The 18,143-nt window shown below is 43.7% G+C and overlaps 1 protein-coding gene across 1 annotated transcript in view; it reads right to left on the bottom strand.

The window, feature by feature from the left end:
• F13A1 (coagulation factor XIII A chain) overlaps window positions 1–18,143 on the bottom strand; it is a 141,985-nt gene that overhangs the window by 90,497 nt on the left and 33,345 nt on the right. Inside the window, exon 4 of the mRNA XM_068960457.1 lies at window positions 5,683–5,934. Within this exon, the coding sequence (XP_068816558.1) occupies window positions 5,683–5,934 (252 nt within the window). The remainder of the gene's footprint in view (window positions 1–5,682; window positions 5,935–18,143) is intronic.

Raw genomic sequence — 18,143 nt, 5'->3', positions numbered from 1 at the left:
ACTGTTGGGTCTATTCCCTGCGAAGACACTGCATCATATCACAGCTCAGGCCAGCTTGGGAAGTTTAGTTGATTTGTGCTATATTTCCAGTTTTGCTGGCTAAGGACTTTTTAGTGCAAAGTATCTTTAGAAGACAGACTATCATTCATGAAGCAATTCTACAAAGAAAAATGTCAGATAAACTTTACTTAGCACAGATTCTCAAAGGGAGCCTGTGCCCTTGTTGGGATGTTTAAATTTTTTTCTTTTTTTGCAAAGAAAACTTGTTTGATCTTTTAGCTATCAACCTGGTTTTATTTTTATTTATTTATTTTTAACAGTAGGCTTTTCCAGCGTTGATTAGAACATCACAGAAGTTTCCCAGCTGGCATCTACTTCCTATTTCTCTTATTCCACAATACAGGCTACCAGTGGTTCTGGTTCTGAAAATAAAAGAGCCTCTTGTTCAGTTGCTCAGTCATGTCTGACTCTTTGAGACCCCATGGACCGCAGCATGCCAGGCTCCCTTGTCCTTCACTGTCTCCCAGAGTTTGTTCAGAGTCATGTCTGCTGAGTCAGTGATGCCACCCAACCATCTCATCCTCTGTCGTCCCTTTCTTCTCCTGCCCTCAATCTCTCCCTGCATCAGCGTATCCATGTTTTAGCCCCAGCTTGTTTCAATTTTCTGGATGACCCTGAAAATTTTATGTACTACCAGAGAGTCTGATTTTTCTTTTGAAATGTGAAGCTAATAATCCCCTCCCTGCCTCTTGGAGTGGTGGTTATCAATTCAGTTCAGCAAACATTCACGAGCCTTACCTCTGTGCCATGTTAGACTGAAAGAGAGAAGGATGCTGGTTTCTGAAACACAGAATGCAGGAAGACACCAGCTTTGAGCATCCTTTGAAGGTACGTAGGAGGGAGGGGATGTGTGTATACTCGCGGCTGATTCACTTTCTTGTACAACAGAAACCAACACAGCATTGTAAAGCAATTGTACTCCAATGATAAAAAAAAAAAATGAACCACTCAGCTAAGGATTATAAATGCTCCCTCCAGAAACAGCTTCAGACCTTGAATCCGGGGTCATCTATGTGCCACTGAAAATAAAGTCTACTGTGAGCTCCCTGGGTTCCCTTCTGATTGATGCCACACCAAATAACACTCACTTGCTGTAAGGATGAATGGGCCTCTAGTGATTCAGACACTTGCAAGAGAGATAGATGCTATTTCATTAAGTACAAGGTCTGAATGCATAAGGGGTCCAAATTGTCACATAAGCTCCATTAAAACTTCCTTGAAATTCAGTTAGCCACGTATCTGAGTGCTATTGTATGCACGCACTATTCTAGGGGCTGCCCAGGGTGCAAAGGTAACCCGCTAACCCATCCCCCCGAGCTGGGCCGGTGCCCCTAAACCCATCCCCCCCCCCAGCTAGGCCGGTGCCCCTAAACCAATCCCCTCCGCAGCTAGGCCAGTGCCCCTAAACCCATCCCCTCCTCCCCGGCCAGGCCAGTGCCCCTAAACCCATCCCCCCCCAGCTAGGCCAGTGCCCCTAAACCCATCCCCTCCTCCCTGGCCAGGCCGGTGCCCCTAAACCCATCCCCCCCCCCCAGCTAGGCCGGTGCCCCTAAACCCATCCCCCCCAGCTAGGCCGGTGCCCCTAAACCCATCCCCTCCTCCCTGGCCAGGCCGGTGCCCCTAAACCCATCCCCTCCTCCCCGGCTATGCCGGCGCCCCTAAACCCATCCCCTCCTCCCCGGCCAGGCCGGTGCCCCTAAACCCATCCCCTCCTCCCCGGCTACGCCGGCGCCCCTAAACCCATCCCCCCCTCCCCGGCCAGGCCGGTGCCCCTATTTCATGTTCTTGTTCTGTCATGACTCCTTTCCGTGCTTTTCAGTGTTGAAATTCATGTTTATTAGCAGCTCATTTGTGAAACCGTCGCCAGATGCTCTTTGAGGACGAAGATTGTCTTTTTCACTAACATATTCCCAGTGCCTGCTTCAGCATTGATCCCTAATATGTGTGAATGAATTAATAATAGTGCTGTAGTACCCATGGGTAATTATGTGGTCATGAGCATTGTGGGAGATATACTATTACTATTTGTGGATTGATGAATGAAGGGCTCTAGCCTGAGGGTGTAAATTCTGGTCTGGGCTCAACGGTCTCCAAGAGGAAGGGGTGCTGGTCACTGTTACCCTGGGAATACCAGGCCTGGCACCTCACTTCATTCTGTACTGGAGGGTCTAAAAGACCATGCATAATTACGGAGCAAACAGTGCAAGAATGAATGTCAAAACACTATACAATTTTTCATATTAATTACTTCCTATTAAAAGCATTCAGATATTAGAAACTGATTTCCTTACATTAAATTTAATTGATTTCTCTGTTTAAAGGAAAACGCCAAAGTCAGAGTGAATAAAAAGTTAGACGGACTTCTTTGGTGGTTCAGTGGTTGAGATTCCAAGCTGCCAAAGCAGGGGGCACAGCTTCAATCCCTGGTCAGGAAAGTAAGGTCCCACATGCTGTGCAGTGCAGCCAAAGGTAAAAAATAAATAAGGAAATGAGGAAAGAAATCAATCACTTGGGGCGAACGTTAGAAATACCAGATGCTAATTCAGCATCAGATGCTAAAAGAGAGAGGCGTCTACACACACACATCCCCACAGTGCATGTCCCCCATGCACTGCATATGACCTTCAAATGGTAAGGTTTGGGGTGTCACTCACAGCTTATCTGTGGTGATAGGTGCAGTGAACCTAGAAAGCATTTACTTGGAATGAGGAAATCAGTGCAGCAAGCGTTTATTACACATTAAGTATCTACCAGACCACGGAGCCACCCGACAATGCAGGAGACGCAGGAGATGCAGGCTTTATCCCTGGGTCGGGAAGATCCCCTGGAGAAGGAATGGCGACCCACTCCAGGATTCTTGCCTGGACAATCCCAGGGACGGAGGAGCCTGGTGGGCTACAGTCCATGGGGTCACAAAGAGTTGGGCATGACTAAGTGACTGAGCAAGCGTGCGTGTACCAGATACTGCGCTAGGATGAAGTCTGCGTCAGTGATGGGGAATGAGGTGGGAAATGTTCAGACAAGATGAGCCCCATGAAAGTGACTGATGCCCTATCAAAGAGAGCTGTCGAATGTTGCCCTGAGGACTAAGCATAGGCTGGGATGCTGACATCTTTCAGGGTACACGATCTGGCACTAATTCTAGATGACCAATCTGGAAAGGTTTGAACTGAAACAGGAAAATGCTTTCAACAATTCAGAGTTCCTGAGTGGTCAGAAAAGTGAGAGGACTTCACACTAAGTGCCCGACTCACTCCTGCTGCCTTTGTGGGCTCATTGTCTCTCTGCAGCACCCACAGAAGGGCTCCTTTCTGGGATGGATCTGAAGCCTGGTTAGCACAATTAAATTAAAAAGCTAACCAATAATTCTCCCTCCATCCACCCCTGGCCTCCGTAACGTGGTATGACTATTGATCCCCACTAATGATTTAGTGATTAAGGAGGATGAATTGCCTATGAATGCAAAGCAAGCTAAAGGCCCCCAGCCACACAGCAGAACATTCTTTATCAATCAGAGCTGCACTTGCCTGCGTAAGTTTCAGCCCAGTGTCCTGAGTCACCTTGGACTTCGCTTCCACAGCGCGTGTGTGGTATTTGCAGCATCTGGCCCACCTGGCTTTATTTGGACAACGTCTGATTCCCTCTTGTGTGATCTTTTCCACCTGGGCAGTGGTCTCTTTTTTTTGTCTCCTCTATAGATGCCAGACCATATCTCCACGAGTCCCGCGTTATGACGTGTGTTATGTTCCGTGTTAGCACACACGCAAGCATAACACTGGGGACTGTGAAGCTGCGGTGTACATGGTTGTGTGTGGGGTTCATTATACAGCCCCCGTGCTGGGCTGTGCTTTGGGTTCCAGGCTGGGCAAACCACAGGCTGTTACCATCAGCCATGAAGCTTGTCTCCTGGATAAGGATTGGAGGGTATAAGAGGATGGAGGTGGCAGGTGGGGAGCATAGGATTAGCTCGAATACTGGAATAGATCATTCAGACAAAGGGTCAGGCGGATCCAGGCTTATGTTATACCCAGGCGGAAAGCCTTGCTCACTGGTGGTCTGTGTGTAAGTTCATATCCACCCTGATCCAACTGCAACTTTCACGTTCAGAATCAGCGCTAATATAGACTCATTTTGGAAGATGCTGGAGAGCAGCGTATATGGGATGGGATGGTGTGAGAAATCTCTGGTCTTATGTCAGCTCTTTTGTTTCGTTACCTTATTTCTTAAGATCTAAAAGTGGACTCTCCCCCGAGTGTCACCGCAGCGTTCGCATCTGCCTCTGAAACTCAAGATCAGCCTCACACCAAGTATGGAGGCAGAAGTAAGGAAGGGCAGAGATGGGGACAGGGAGAAATACTGTGTGTGATGGAGTTCTGAAATTGGATTGGTAGAGAAATCCTTGGGCTTGACTAAGTTTATTTGAATATACCTAGATCAAGCTTCTGCAGCAGCCAGAAGGAAAGACTCAAAATAGCAGTAGAGATTAAGCTGAATTATATTAAAGTTACATGTTTGCATATCCAGCGTTATGATTTATGAAGTTTACACCCACTGTGCATTTAAACAAATTGACAGAATTCATTAGACTTATGCTTTCTGTACTTGAATTAAGGAGATAAAAGTTAGTTTCACTATAAACAAGGTCAACTTTATTTTATTTTTCTGAAGCCAGATTATGAATCTTAATAGTTTTTTAATTTAATTATAGTTGCTGTACAATATTATATAAATTAGAAGTATACATATATGATATAGTCATTCACAGTTTTTAAAGATTATACTCCACTTATAGTTACTATAAAATACCGGCTATGTTCCTCGTGCTGTACAATGCATCCTTGCAGCTTACTTTAGACCTAACTGTTTGTACCTCTTCATTCCCAGCCCCTATATTGCCCCTCCCTATTCCCTTTCCCCACTAGTAATTAGTTTGTTCTCTGAGAGTCTGCTTGTTTTCTGTATATTCACTAGTTTGTTATATTTCTTAGATTCCACATATAAGTGATACACATATTTGCCTTTTTCTTTTTGACTTATTTCATTCGGCATCATGCCTTCCAAGTCCATCCATGTTTCTGCAAGTGGTAAACTCACGTCATTTATTATAGCTGCATAGCATTCCATCGTATCCCCCTGGAGAAGGGAAGGGAACGCACTCCAGTATTCTTGCCTAGAGAGTTTCATGGACAGAGGAACTTGGTGGGCTACAATCCACAGGGTCACAAAGAATCAGACACAATTAAGTGCCTAACATCTCGTACATTTCTATGTCTTATCTTCTGGACCCTATCCATTTTGAAAGTCAAGGCAAAGAAGCCCATTTTGTTAACAGAGCAATAACATACACAGAGGTAATTCCATCAGCATATTAACTTCACAATTAACCAATTGTGCAATTTTAGGCAAGCTTCAATTATTTCTCGAAGTAAATTTATAGCAGCATTAACTTCAAGTGATAGCCTCATACACGAAAGCAAATTTTGCATCATCTTCTGTCCTTAAAACATGGAAAGTGTATGCAGGAAAGGAACGTGCCTTCTAGAATAATTTTGCTATTGACCCAAAAAGAGAGGCATTAGAAATATATGAACTATTTTTGTAGTGAGATAATAAATACCTTACCTTCGCACCAAGGGTTGAAGAGAATGTATGTGTCCGTTTCGGGGTTTCGGGTGGTGCGGATGACCCCATAGGGGGTCCAGACAGCCACGTACATGCGGAACTTCCCCACAATGCAGTCTGGAGAAGACTGGACAGACAGACGGACAGACCTGTCCTCTTTCATGACCACTTTCGCCCCCCACTTGCCACTCTGCAGCTCAGAGACCACAGGGACTGGAATGTAGGTTCCCTTATTCTCCTGGGGGTAGCGACCTATGAGAAGAAAGAAGAAATACAGCCGTGAGATTTCACAAGCTACCTTTGTTCTCACTCTGTCCCATTAGTAGCTGACGGTGGGAAATAATTCATTAGACTTGAAATAATAAAACTTGGGTTTGAATTTCACTTCTGCTGCCAACTTACTGTCTGCTGGCAGTTAGTTTTCATAACTTTTTGAAGGTCATATTCATCTGGTCTATATTTCTTAAAAAAGAATGACAGTACTTACAAAGATTTCTGTTGGTTGGTCAATGCACTCAAATAAGATGTAGAAATACTAATCTTGGATGCGAAACCAAAACAGAGCTTACAGGGTGATGTGAAGCCATCAGTACCAGAAATTCTGCTCTCTGAAGACGTAGAATGGCTTTTTCAGGGACAGAACGGCTCCCCAGGGGGCTCTAGTGGTAAAGAACCTGCCTGCTAACGCAGGAGACTGAAAGACCCAGGCCCCGTCCCAGGGTCGGGAAGATCCCCTGGAGGAGGGTGTGGCCGCCCGCTCCGGTGTTCTTGCCTGGAGAGTCCGGTGGGCAGAGGAGCCTGGCGGGCTGCAGTCCATGGGGCTGGACACAGTCGGACACGACTGAAGTGAATTAACACACATAAGGGGCACAAGGCCAGCGTTTTTGTGTATTCTGAATGCAATTTCATTATTTGTCATACTACCTATAACAGAGCTCCGTTTATAAGTTGTCCATATGTAATTAACTTTCTATTTAACTGAAACATGTTTATTGCCAATGTCATATTTAGTAAATTCAGGCTTATGTCTTGGGCAAGAATTTAGGCTCCAAAGGCAAATTGTCTAGGCTTGAATCTTGGCTGTGCTACTTATTACCTTTGCAATCTCTGGCAAATTAAAAGAGGGTGTGATGGCATGGGCTGGGAGGGAGGTTTAAGAGGGAGGGGAGATATATGTGTGTGTGTATATATATATATATATACATATACATGTATATAAGTACTCCTAGAACAAAGTTGCCTGTTACTTCAGGTATCTCTTGACTTCCTACTTTTGCATTCCAGTCATGTCTGACTGTTTGCAACCCCATGAACTGTAGCCTGCCAGACTCCTCTGTCCATGGGAACTAACACCAAAAAAAAAAAAAAGATGTCCTTTTCAACATAGAGGACTGGAATGCAAAAGTAGGAAGTCAAGAGATACCTGGAGTAACAGGCAATTTGGCCTTGGAGTACAACATGAAGCAGGGCAAAGGCTAATAAAGTTTTGCAAAGAGAATGCACTGGTCATAGCAAACACCCTCTTCCAACAGCACAAGAGACGACTCTACACACGGACGTCACCAGATGGTCAATACTGAAATCAAATTGATTACGTTCTTTTCAGCTGAAGATGGAGAACTCTATACAATCACAAAAACAAGACTAGGAGTTGACTGTGGCTGAGATTATGAACTCCTTAGCAAAATGCAGACTTAAATCTAAAAAAGTAGGGAAAACTACTAGACCATTCAGGTATGACCTAAATCAAATCCCTTACGGTTACACAGTGGAAGTGACAAGTAGATTCAAGGGATTAGATCTGAGAGAGTGCCTGAAGAACTATGGTTGGATTCTCGCCATCGTACAGGAGGCAGTGATCAAACCTATCCCCCAAAACAAAGAAATGCAAAAAGGCAAAATGATTGTCTGAGGAGGCCTTATAAATAGCTGAGAAAAGAAGAGAAGTGAAAGGCAAAGGATAAAAGGAAAGATATACCCACTTGAATGCAGAGTTCCAAAGAATAGCAAGGAGAGATAAGAAAGCCTTCCTCAGTGATCAACGCAGAAAAATAGAATAAAACAACAGAATGGGAAAGAGAGATCTCTTCAAGAAAATTAGAGAGAACAAGGGACCATTCCATGCAAAGATGGGCACAATAAAGGACAGAAATGGTATGGACTAACAGAAGCAGAAGATATTAAGACGAGGTGGCAAGAATACACAGAAGAACTATACAGAAAAGATCTTCATGATCCAGATAATCATGATGGTGTGATCACTCATCTAGAGCCAGACATCCTGGAATGTGAAGTCAAGTGGGCCTTAGGAAGCATCACTACGAACAAAGCTAGTGGAGATGATGGAATTCCAGTTGAGCTATTTCAAATCCTGAAAATGCTGCACTCAATATGCCAGCAAATTTGGAAAACTCAGCAGTAGCCACAGGACTGGAAAAGGTCAGTCTTCATTCCAATCCCAAAGAAAGGCAATGCCAAAGAATGTTTAAACTATGACACAGTTGCACTCATCTCATGCTAGCAAAGTAATGCTCAAAATTCTCCAAGCTAGGCTTCAACAGTACGTGAACCAAGAACTTCCAGATGTTCAAGCTGGATTTAGAAAAGGCAGAGGAACCAGAGATCAAATTGCCAACATCTGCTGGATCATAGAAAAAGCAAGAGAGTTCCAGAAAGACATCTACTTCTGCTTTATTGACTATGCCAAAGCCTTTGACTGTGTGGATCACAACAAACTGTGGAAAATTCTTAAAGTGATGGGATAACCAGACCATCTTACGTGCCTCCGGAGAAATCTGTATGCAGGTCAAGAAGCAACAGTTAGAACTAGACATGGAAAAACAGACTGGTTCCAAATTGGGAAAGGAGTATGACAAGGCTGTATATTGTCACCCTGATTATTGAACTCATATGCAGAGTAGGTCATGTGAAATGCGAGGCTGGATGAAGCACAAGCTGGAATCAAGACTGACAGGAGAAATATCAATAACCTCAGATATGCAGATGACACCACCCTATGGCAGAAAGTGAAGAGGAACTAAAAAGCCTCTTAATGAAAATGAAAGAGAAGAGTGAAAAAGCTGGCTTAAAATGCAACATGCGCAAAACTAAGATCATGGCATCTGGTCCCATCACTTCGTGGCCAATAGATGGGGAAACAGTGGAAACAGTGGCTGACTTTATTTTTTTGGGCTCCAAAATCACTGCAGATGATGATTGCAGTCATGAAATTAAAAGACCCTTACTCCTTGGAAGAAAAGCTATGACCAACCTAGACAGCATATTCAAAAGCAGAGACATTACTTTGCCAACCAAGGTCCATCTAGTCAAGGCTATGGTTTTTACAGTGGTCATGTATGGATGTGAGAGCTGGACTTTAAAGAAAGCTGAGTGCCGAAGAATTGATGCTTTTGAGCTATAACACTGTAGAAGACTGTTGAGAGTCCCTTGGATTGCAAGGAGATCAAACCAGTCAATCCTAAAGGAATCAGTCCTGAATATTCATTAGAAGGATTGATGCTGAAGCTGAAGCTGCAATACTTTTGCCTCCTTATGCAAAGAACTGACTCCTTAGAAAAGACCCTGATGCTTGAAAAGATTGAAGGCAGGAAGAGAAGGAATCAACAAAGAATGAGGTGGTTGGATGGCATCACGACTCGATGGGCATGAGATTGAGCAATCTCTGGCAGTTGGTGATGGACAGGGAAGCCTGGCACGCTGGCAGTCCATGGAGTTGCAAAGGGCCAGACAGGACTGTACACTGAACTCAACTGATATGTATATACTTATGGCTGATTTGTGTTCTATGGCAGAAACTAACACAGCCCTGTAAAGCAATTATCCTCCAATTAAAAAATAAAATAATCACAATAAATTACATGACCTTTACAAATCTCTATTTTCATTTTTCTCTGTCATTAAATGAGAATAATAATACTACTCAATGGTGAAATAAAATAATACATGTAAGATGCTTTGCACATAATTTTTCATATATAACAAATTTTAGCAATCATTTCAATAGAAAATTAAACATCAGAGCATTTTACCATATGTCCAGGCTTATCAAACTTTATGTATAAGCTACCTCAGAGCAAATCTTTTTTCTCTTTATTGTTGCCATTTTGGGCCAAATTTCTACTTCATGATCAACATCAAAACTAAATTTTACTGATGGGTTCCTGGAAAAACAGTCTCTACAGTGTATTCAACCTCACAGCATTCTTTAACTCTTTAGCTTCAAGTTCAGTGTATAGTCTGGTTTACCTAATAGTCAAATACCTAGGTATTTTAAACTGGAGCAAATGTTTCATTTACAAACTTTACCAAAATGCCTCAGACATTCAATTCTAGACATGGAGAAAATGACAAATCAGACTAATACGTCTGAAAATTATTTTGATTGTAATCAGAAGAAACTTACTGAAAACTTACTTCAATTGTTTTACATAAACCATGTAGAGAATTCTACATTAAAACAAATAAAAACAATGCTTCTTTTTGGCTTCTCCAATTACTGGGATCTTTAAAGGATTCTTTGGTAGGTCTATTGCTGCAGACAGAGCATTCTAAGGAGGTAGCTGTGTAAGTTGCCACTGTGTAATTCAGTGAGACGCTTAATCTTAATGTAAGTCAATGCATACGGCGCAAGCCGGGGAGAAAGAGTAGGACCTTGGTGCTTTGCTGCTGTAGGAGAATCTATTTATCAACACCCTGAATAAACATTATCACAAATCCAATAAAGCTTTGAAAATGGTTTTCTGCCAAGGTATGACAGTTGTCTAGGTGGTATTATTGGGAATACACGGGGCTCAGCCTCTGGGAAGCCTGGACATGACCCACCTGTCAAAGCTGTTTGTCCCAAAGGTCCCCATACTTCCTGTCTATGCTCCTCTCTGTACAAGCTCAGCCTCGGGGAATAGGTTGCCCTTTCTCTGTTGCTCTTGGAGACCCCTTTGGTGCTGGAGTGTGGAAATCGAATGCAATCTTGCCAGCTAAACAGGACCATAATTCATTTATTCCAGTGACTCCTGGCAGCTGTTGCCACTAAATACTGACTTGGATTTAGAATACAAGTATTAAATATGACACAAGTTTGGTAAAAATAAACTTTCAGAGAGAAAATCTATGTCATAATGAGAGACTTAGATTAAAAAAAAGATGAAAGGCATTTTCAAATGAATTATATAAGCAGCCTCCTTTAAGAACAGAAAAAAAAAAAAAAAAAAAAAACTGTGAGAGTGTACCTAAAGCTATGGGCTTCCCAGGTGGCTCAGGGGTAAAGAATCTGCCTGTCAATGCAGGAGAAGATTCCCTGGAGAAGGAAATGGCAACGCACTCCAGTATTATTGCCTGGAAAACCCCGTGAATAGAGAGGAGCCTGCTGGGCTACAGTCCCTGGAGTCACAAGAGTCAGACATGACTTAGTGACTAAAGAATAACACCAGTGTAAAGCTATGTGCTGTGAGCTTCAGCCTCATCTTTGTACTAACCTCCACTATTGTTTAGGGGTATTGAAATGCCAATGATCACTCATTCCCATTATTATACTTCAAGTTATAATTGCAAAGACTCCTATTAAATTTTACCTGGCAAATTCAGGTTATTAAAAACATGTGAAGGAAAAGGAGAGCCATGTTTGTTCACGTTGGCTTTGAACCCAGTCATGATTTAATCCAAAGCCTAGTTTGTTTGAAGCTCTTTCCTTCCTGCAACAATGCTAAGCATGAATAGCATCATTCAGTGCTAGAGACACAACAGTTTACAAAGCAGATTCCTGTCCTCACTGAGCTTACAGTCTACGGACAAGCCACGAATGCGCTGCTTAGGATATTCCTCTTGCCGCTTCGCTCCTCAGAACAGCAGTGAGAGGAAAAGCATTGTCATCGTCCTACTCGGACAAATCAGGAAAGAACACACAATGAGATGAAGCAACTCGACCAGGGTGCTGCAACGAGAACAGGGGTTGGGATTTGAACCCAGTCAGGTTGGCTTGAATCCTTACAGTAAAAATTTGCCAATCTCTGCCTTACGGAATTTTGTATTCTATTGAATCAAGGGGTTTCTGTGGTGGGTCAGTGGCAAAGCATCTGCCTGCTGATGCAAGAGACACAGCTTTGATCCTGGTTCTGGAAGAATCCCCTGGAGAAGGAAATGGCAGCTCACTCCAGTATTCTTGCCTGGGAAATCCCATGGACAGAGGAGCCTAGCAGGCTACGGTCCGGGAGGTCATAAGCGTCGGACATGACTTAGCAACTAAAGCACCACCAGTGTCTAAGACTTGGGACTAAGAAGAAAATACCATCACCTCGTTTTTCCTTCATTTCGTTAGAACCTCTTAGTTAAATTCCTCAGTCTCAGAGTGTTGAAGACACGGGAAGTTGGTTATAACTTTTTATTGGTTTCACTGGACTCAGCTAAAATGTTCAATTTCAGTTTTGTAAAAGGTGTTTAGTGTTGCCAAGGCACTTCACATAGAGATGGAAATAATGTGATAGAAATGAAGCTTTATTTCCTGGAGTCCCTATGAGGAAATTTTTACAGATGGGCAACTGAGATCCCGTGAGGTTATCACGCACAAGACCTTTGTATCACCAGGCAGAGGTGGACATGGGGCACGGACTGAGATCTGTGGGCTGAGAAGTCCATTCTCTTTTCTCTGCAGGCCGCTGCTTCTGTGGAGGTGGTGGGGAGGGTGCTGGAGGCATTAAGATGAAGGAAGCCAAGAGAAGAGTAAAACTGGAAGATCTGAAGGGACTGGAGGCGGAAGGACAGCCGGGGGTGCGCCGGGGTGGACTGCAGGGACGGGAGGTGGAAGGACAGCGGGGGTGCGCCGTGGTGGACTGCAGGGACGGGAGGCGGAAGTGTGAATTCAAAGGCTTGGTAACTGGTGGCGAGAGAGAAGACCTGGTAGAGGGGGGCTTCCGAAAAGGGTCTCTGGGCTGCAGCGGACGTGGCTTTAGGAGGTTTCTAAGGGGACGTCAGTGGCAGAAGGAAGAAAGGAGACGTGTGAGGAGCTCTGCAACTCGGGTCAAGCTGGGTGGCGCCAGACCAGCACGTGGAGACACATGGGGAACAGCGAGCGATTTCATTCATTCCAAAGGGAGAAGAAAGAACCCTGATTTGCAGGCCTTTTCACATGCACTGCATGCGAAAGCTGATTATTCATGTAAGACCTGGCTTGTCGATAGTACCGCAGGGTCTTGTCGGCTGCTCCCTTATACCATGTTTAATTCTGAGCGTAATGATTTCAGTGACAGCGCTGGGGAAGAATTTTCCATGATTGAACCGCGAGCGAGGAAGTTGTGACAGAGCAGTATTTCATTTCGCTAAATAGCCCTCTCACCTCCAGGAGGTAGCACGTTTAAGAGACCACAATCAGCCTACGCTCCTGAACACCCATCCGTCAACACCCCTGACTGCCCACCAGCCTCCCTTGGCCAAATCTGCGTGCGAAATTCAGCCTCCAAAGGTGACCACCATGCACACGTTTGCTAAAAGTGAATAATGCCTGGATAGATGTTTTGTTTTGTGTAACTTTTGTGTTAAAAAAGAACCTAAGCAAGAAAAATAGAAGCAGGAAATATAATATCCCAGAAAGGATTCTCATTTTGTTTTTAATAACACAGTCTTTGCAATTGAACCACTTACTAACCATGAAAAAATATAATTACCAATTGCATTCTTTCACACTTAACTAAAATTGGTGTCAAATTCTCAAGTGATCTAGAAATTAACATATGGTCTTAGTGTAAACGTTTATTTTCACCTGTAAATCATTTTTGAGGCCACATGAATACTACTGGTAAGGCAAAATTGGCCAGAACTATATGCCTGTACTCACATATAACCTGACTCTCTCTTTACGTGTAGCATATACGTGTGAATACAGAGAAACACACCTGTCTTAACACCTCACTGCTTGGAACCAGGAGGAAGAGGATGAAAATATTTCATTCCTTTACAATTTTATTCTATACCAACTTTGGCTCAAAGGGCCTGAGCTTGTTGCACGGCCTCTTCCTTTTCGTGTCATCCACATGGTGGGCAAGAGAAATCCACCCCCAGCTCAAACTCAGCCCTCTTTGACTTTGGGGGAGATTTTGTCTCAATTATTCATTTTATAGATCTGGGAACACAGTACATGCAGAGCCCTGCATAGGTAGTACCCCACAGAGGAATGTGCTGCATTAAAAAAAGCAATGGTTTAGAAAGTGGATGGCTTGGAATATATTTACATTTAAATAAAACATCCTATGTGGTGATGAGTCCCAGGTAGTTGAGGAAGCCCACTAATTCACCTACAGCACGGTTGGTGTAGTTGAATGAGGTTGCTAATATAATTATTCTGGCTTCACCTCACTCTGACCTAGGGCCTGGGAGGACGCAGCAGGGGAGAGGAGGCAGTACCTGTCACTGAAGCAGGCACATGCCAGTCACTTTCCCTGGTGCTCTGAGATGAAGAATCATGAGCCTCAGGGCACCCCTGTTTCTCATCTCTTGGGCACATCATCTGTAGGTCAAGTGGCCGCAGCTGACGGTTCTTCCTGTGTTGTATTTAATAATAATACTTCTGAGTTTTAATTAATCACCAGGAAATCCCAAATAAAATTTTTCCTCCTTATGAACTTAAATACCTATTTTTCTTATTAAACTGAGCTGAAGATGTTATTTTATTGTCTTTATAACTCCATAGACTATCCCGGTGCCTTGTACTGAGTAGGTGCTCAGTAAATGTCACTGGACAGAATTGAGTATTTTGCAGATACCAAGTCCCATTAAGAACATCACACAGGCTTTAGAAACCCTGGAACAAGATGCCTGTGGCAACCACTTGTCAAGTCCATGTGGCCCTCATAAGAAACAAACATTCATAGTTCTAAACGTTTTCCTTCAAGGGATGTTTTCAGTTTGTGTATAAATACATTGCAGGCTGAGCTCCGACTCCACATCACTGCAGACATTTTTAATAGTGAATTCTTATGAGAGGATTGTCTCTAAGGAACTCATGCATATATCATATCGCCAGCTGGGAAGGTAAATTTCATGATGTTAATTCATTTTTCCATTTGATTCATTTGTTTTTCCCAGGAAACACCTTTCATGTTCAAAATCATCCATCTCTTTCCAAACGGGCCCTGAAGTATTACCGTGACAGTGTGATACGTGTGGCAAGGCTGGAGGTGTGAGCACAGCAGCCTGGGAGAGGGAAGCGAGCCTTGTGTCAACAGTCTTAGAGTGGAATGAGAAGGCATGGGGGCAAGGCCGAAGAAGTCCCTGAGTAACTTTTAGAAACACCAGGTTGCTAACTACAAAAACAAAGCAACAGCACCAGAAAAGAAACAATCAAAAATGGCAAAAAAAAAAAAAAAAAAGATAATCTTGGATGATGACAATTAAGACGAGAGAAACACAAATGTTCAACAGAGAATCATTCATTAAGGACCTTGGAACCTATGCTTTCTATTTAATACCTTGCCAGTGGGGTGAGTGTGTGTATGTGTGTGTATACACGTATATATGTTGTTATTTACTTGCTTAATCGTGCCTGGCTCTTTGTGACCCCATGGACTGCAGCACACCAGGCCTCCCTGTCCATCACCAGCTCCCAGAGTTTGCTCAAACTCATGTCCATTGCCAGTGATGCCATCCAACCATCTCTGTCGCCCCTTTCTGCTCCTCCCTTCGATCTTTCCCAGCATCAGGGTCTTTTCTAATGAGTCAGCTCTTTGCATCAGGTGATCAAAGTATTGGAGTTTTAGCTTCAGCATCAGTCCTTCTAATGAGTATTCAGGAGTGATTTCCTTAGGATTGACTGGTTGGATTTCCTTGCAGTCCGAGGGACTCTCCACAGTTGGAAAGCATCAGTTCTTCAGTGCTCAGCCTTCTTTACGGTCCAATTCTCACATATATATAATTTACCTATCTGTACTTATTTATTTGGATGTTTCCTAAAGGAAGAAAGCAGCCTGGTGGTGCTAATTCTGGGGCTCTCGGGTCAGTTCAGTCGCTCAGTCCTCTGTGACTCTTTGCCACCCCATGGACTGCAGCAAACCAGAGAGGCAAGGGGAATCTTCTTGAGGACACGAACTGACTTCTGTTCTAACTTTGTACATCCAGTGCCTTGCATCATCTTGGAAAATAGCAACCTTAATAAGTCTGGCAACTTCTTGATAGTTATATTCTTTAAGGTGTCTTATCTACCTCATTCCACTTTCAATCCTTACTAAGACTCTTAAACTATTTTTGGAGTAAGGTGTAATTCTGTGAAGTATACATGAAACCAGCACTGGGCAAGGCTCTTGGAGTGATTCAGAAGGCCACGCCCAATGAGGACCAGCATTACGAAGCACACACCACAGATGACCCACCAGGGCAATGATCTGGACATAAGAAGGCAGAGCCTGGCCCAGGGTGCTGCCAACAGCACAGAGAGGAACAAAGGACATGGGGAAAAATTCGGAGGGAACATCAACCACATGGAGAGAGGATCATCTCTTTGTTGGTGAAATATGACTGACTCCTTCAACAAAATTGCTTACATTTTAAGTGCGCCCCCAGCATGCTAAGCTGTAGTTGGGATCACCCACCACAAGGAAGCGGGTGTGGCGAGGACTTCTATAAGACAGATCTTCACAGCCGTCTGCTGTGACAGAGACCCAGAGGTGGTGGTGGTGGGTTAGTCCCTAAGTCGTGTCTGACGTTTGCAACCCCATGGACTGTAGCCCACATGGCTCCTCTGCTCATGGGATTTCCCAGGCAAGAATACTAGAGCGGGTTGGCATTTCCTACTCCAGAAGATCTTCCCAACCCAGGGATTGAACCTGGGTCTCCTGCACTGCAGGCAGGTTCTTTACCCACTGGGCCCCCGGGAAGCCCTGAACTCTGAGAAGGAAGCAGCTAAAGGTGCTACAGAGTGGCCCCTCACTCCAACTGTTATGGAACAATTTCAGCTCATCTCTCTGGTTCTGCCATCCTCAAGCTGGGCTCTGGAAGCCCAGGGAAGGTTTGGAGGGGGGTTGTGCTGGGAAACACACTTTGGAGTGAAGGTAAGAATCACTGACGAGATGCACGACCAGGCATAAGCTCGGGTCTTATCAGCTTCTCAGTCAGCTTCAGGAAGCAAGCCATAAGGAAGTCTCTCTGATGGGAACCGAATATCCTCAGCAAACCCCAGTTCTGTGAAGCTGAAGTTCTGTTTGTTTGCACTGTATCCATCACGCAGGCAGCCTGAGGCTTAAGGGTCTTAGCAGATTTAAGAAGCAATGTCATTAGCCAACAAAGACAAGATCAAAAGTTTAACTGAAACACCAAACAGAACTCTGATAAAATTTTCACTAAAACAGTTGGTTCTTGTTAATAATTTTATGGCAACAATAATAGGAATAAGAACAAATCATTGATAATTCTAAAAAAAAAATATGTGCCTGTCTTTGGAATGCAAATATGAATGTGATACGTAACAAGAAGTGTTAAATGATGTCACATCTCCAGAGAGTAAACCAACGCTTGGTAGAGCTTAGAGGCAAAAAGCTTCTAAGAAATAAGAGGCAGTCTTATTATTGGTATTAGTCCGCAGGAGGATATAGACAACACAAGCTCAACAAACACTTATTTAAACAGATATTTACTAATTCTTAGTATAAGCAAAGTCATGTCACTTAACTTGATGGTGACGAGGGTGAGTATATAAGGTGTATATGATATACTCTCTGTCCTCAGTGAGTTCATAACCAAATATCCAAGTTGAGGCTGTAATTCAAGTCAGAAGACTATTGTGAGACTAATAAACCAAGAGCAGTGGACTGCTACTGAAGCCAAGGATGATTTTATTAAAGACATAACAGCAAAGAAAGAACCTAAAGGCTGAAAGAGTGCCGTGCCTGTGGTGTCTTATTAGTTCATGCATGTATTTATGTGTGGATGTTCATTTGCTTACAATAGATGCTTGTAGTTGCTTTCTGAACTGATCCCTGATTACATGGAAAGGGATCATGAAATGTCCTGTACTCAAGCCAAGTTTCCACAATGCTTGCTTGTGTGTGTTCACGCTCAGTCACTCAGTCGTGTCTGACTCTTTGTGACCACATAGACTGCAGTCCACCAGGCACCTCTGTCCCTGGGATTTTCCAGGCAAGAACACTGGAGTGGGTTTCCATTTTCTCCCCCCAAGGGATCTTCCCAACCCAGGGATCTAACCCGAGTCTCCTGTGTTTCCTGCTTTGGCAGGCAGATTTTTCACCACTGAGCTGCCTAGGAAACCCCAGTGAACATACATCAACTACTTAAGTGACCACGTAGAAGACCTGGTTTCAACACACAGACATGAGGAATCACACCCACTTGCCCCAGCCAGGGGCTCCTTGTGGGCAAAGGAGATTGTTCTTGATATTTCTGCAAGTCTTTAAGGAATATTTCGAGTTTCCTTGATTTCCTCCAGTAAACTGTTTTAAATCAGTAAA

The sequence above is a fragment of the Capricornis sumatraensis genome, chromosome 22, assembly GCF_032405125.1.
Source record: "Capricornis sumatraensis isolate serow.1 chromosome 22, serow.2, whole genome shotgun sequence".
Lineage (NCBI taxonomy): Eukaryota > Metazoa > Chordata > Mammalia > Artiodactyla > Bovidae > Capricornis > Capricornis sumatraensis.
Note: the sequence above shows the minus strand (reverse complement) of the source record. Positions and strands in the feature narration are given on the sequence as shown.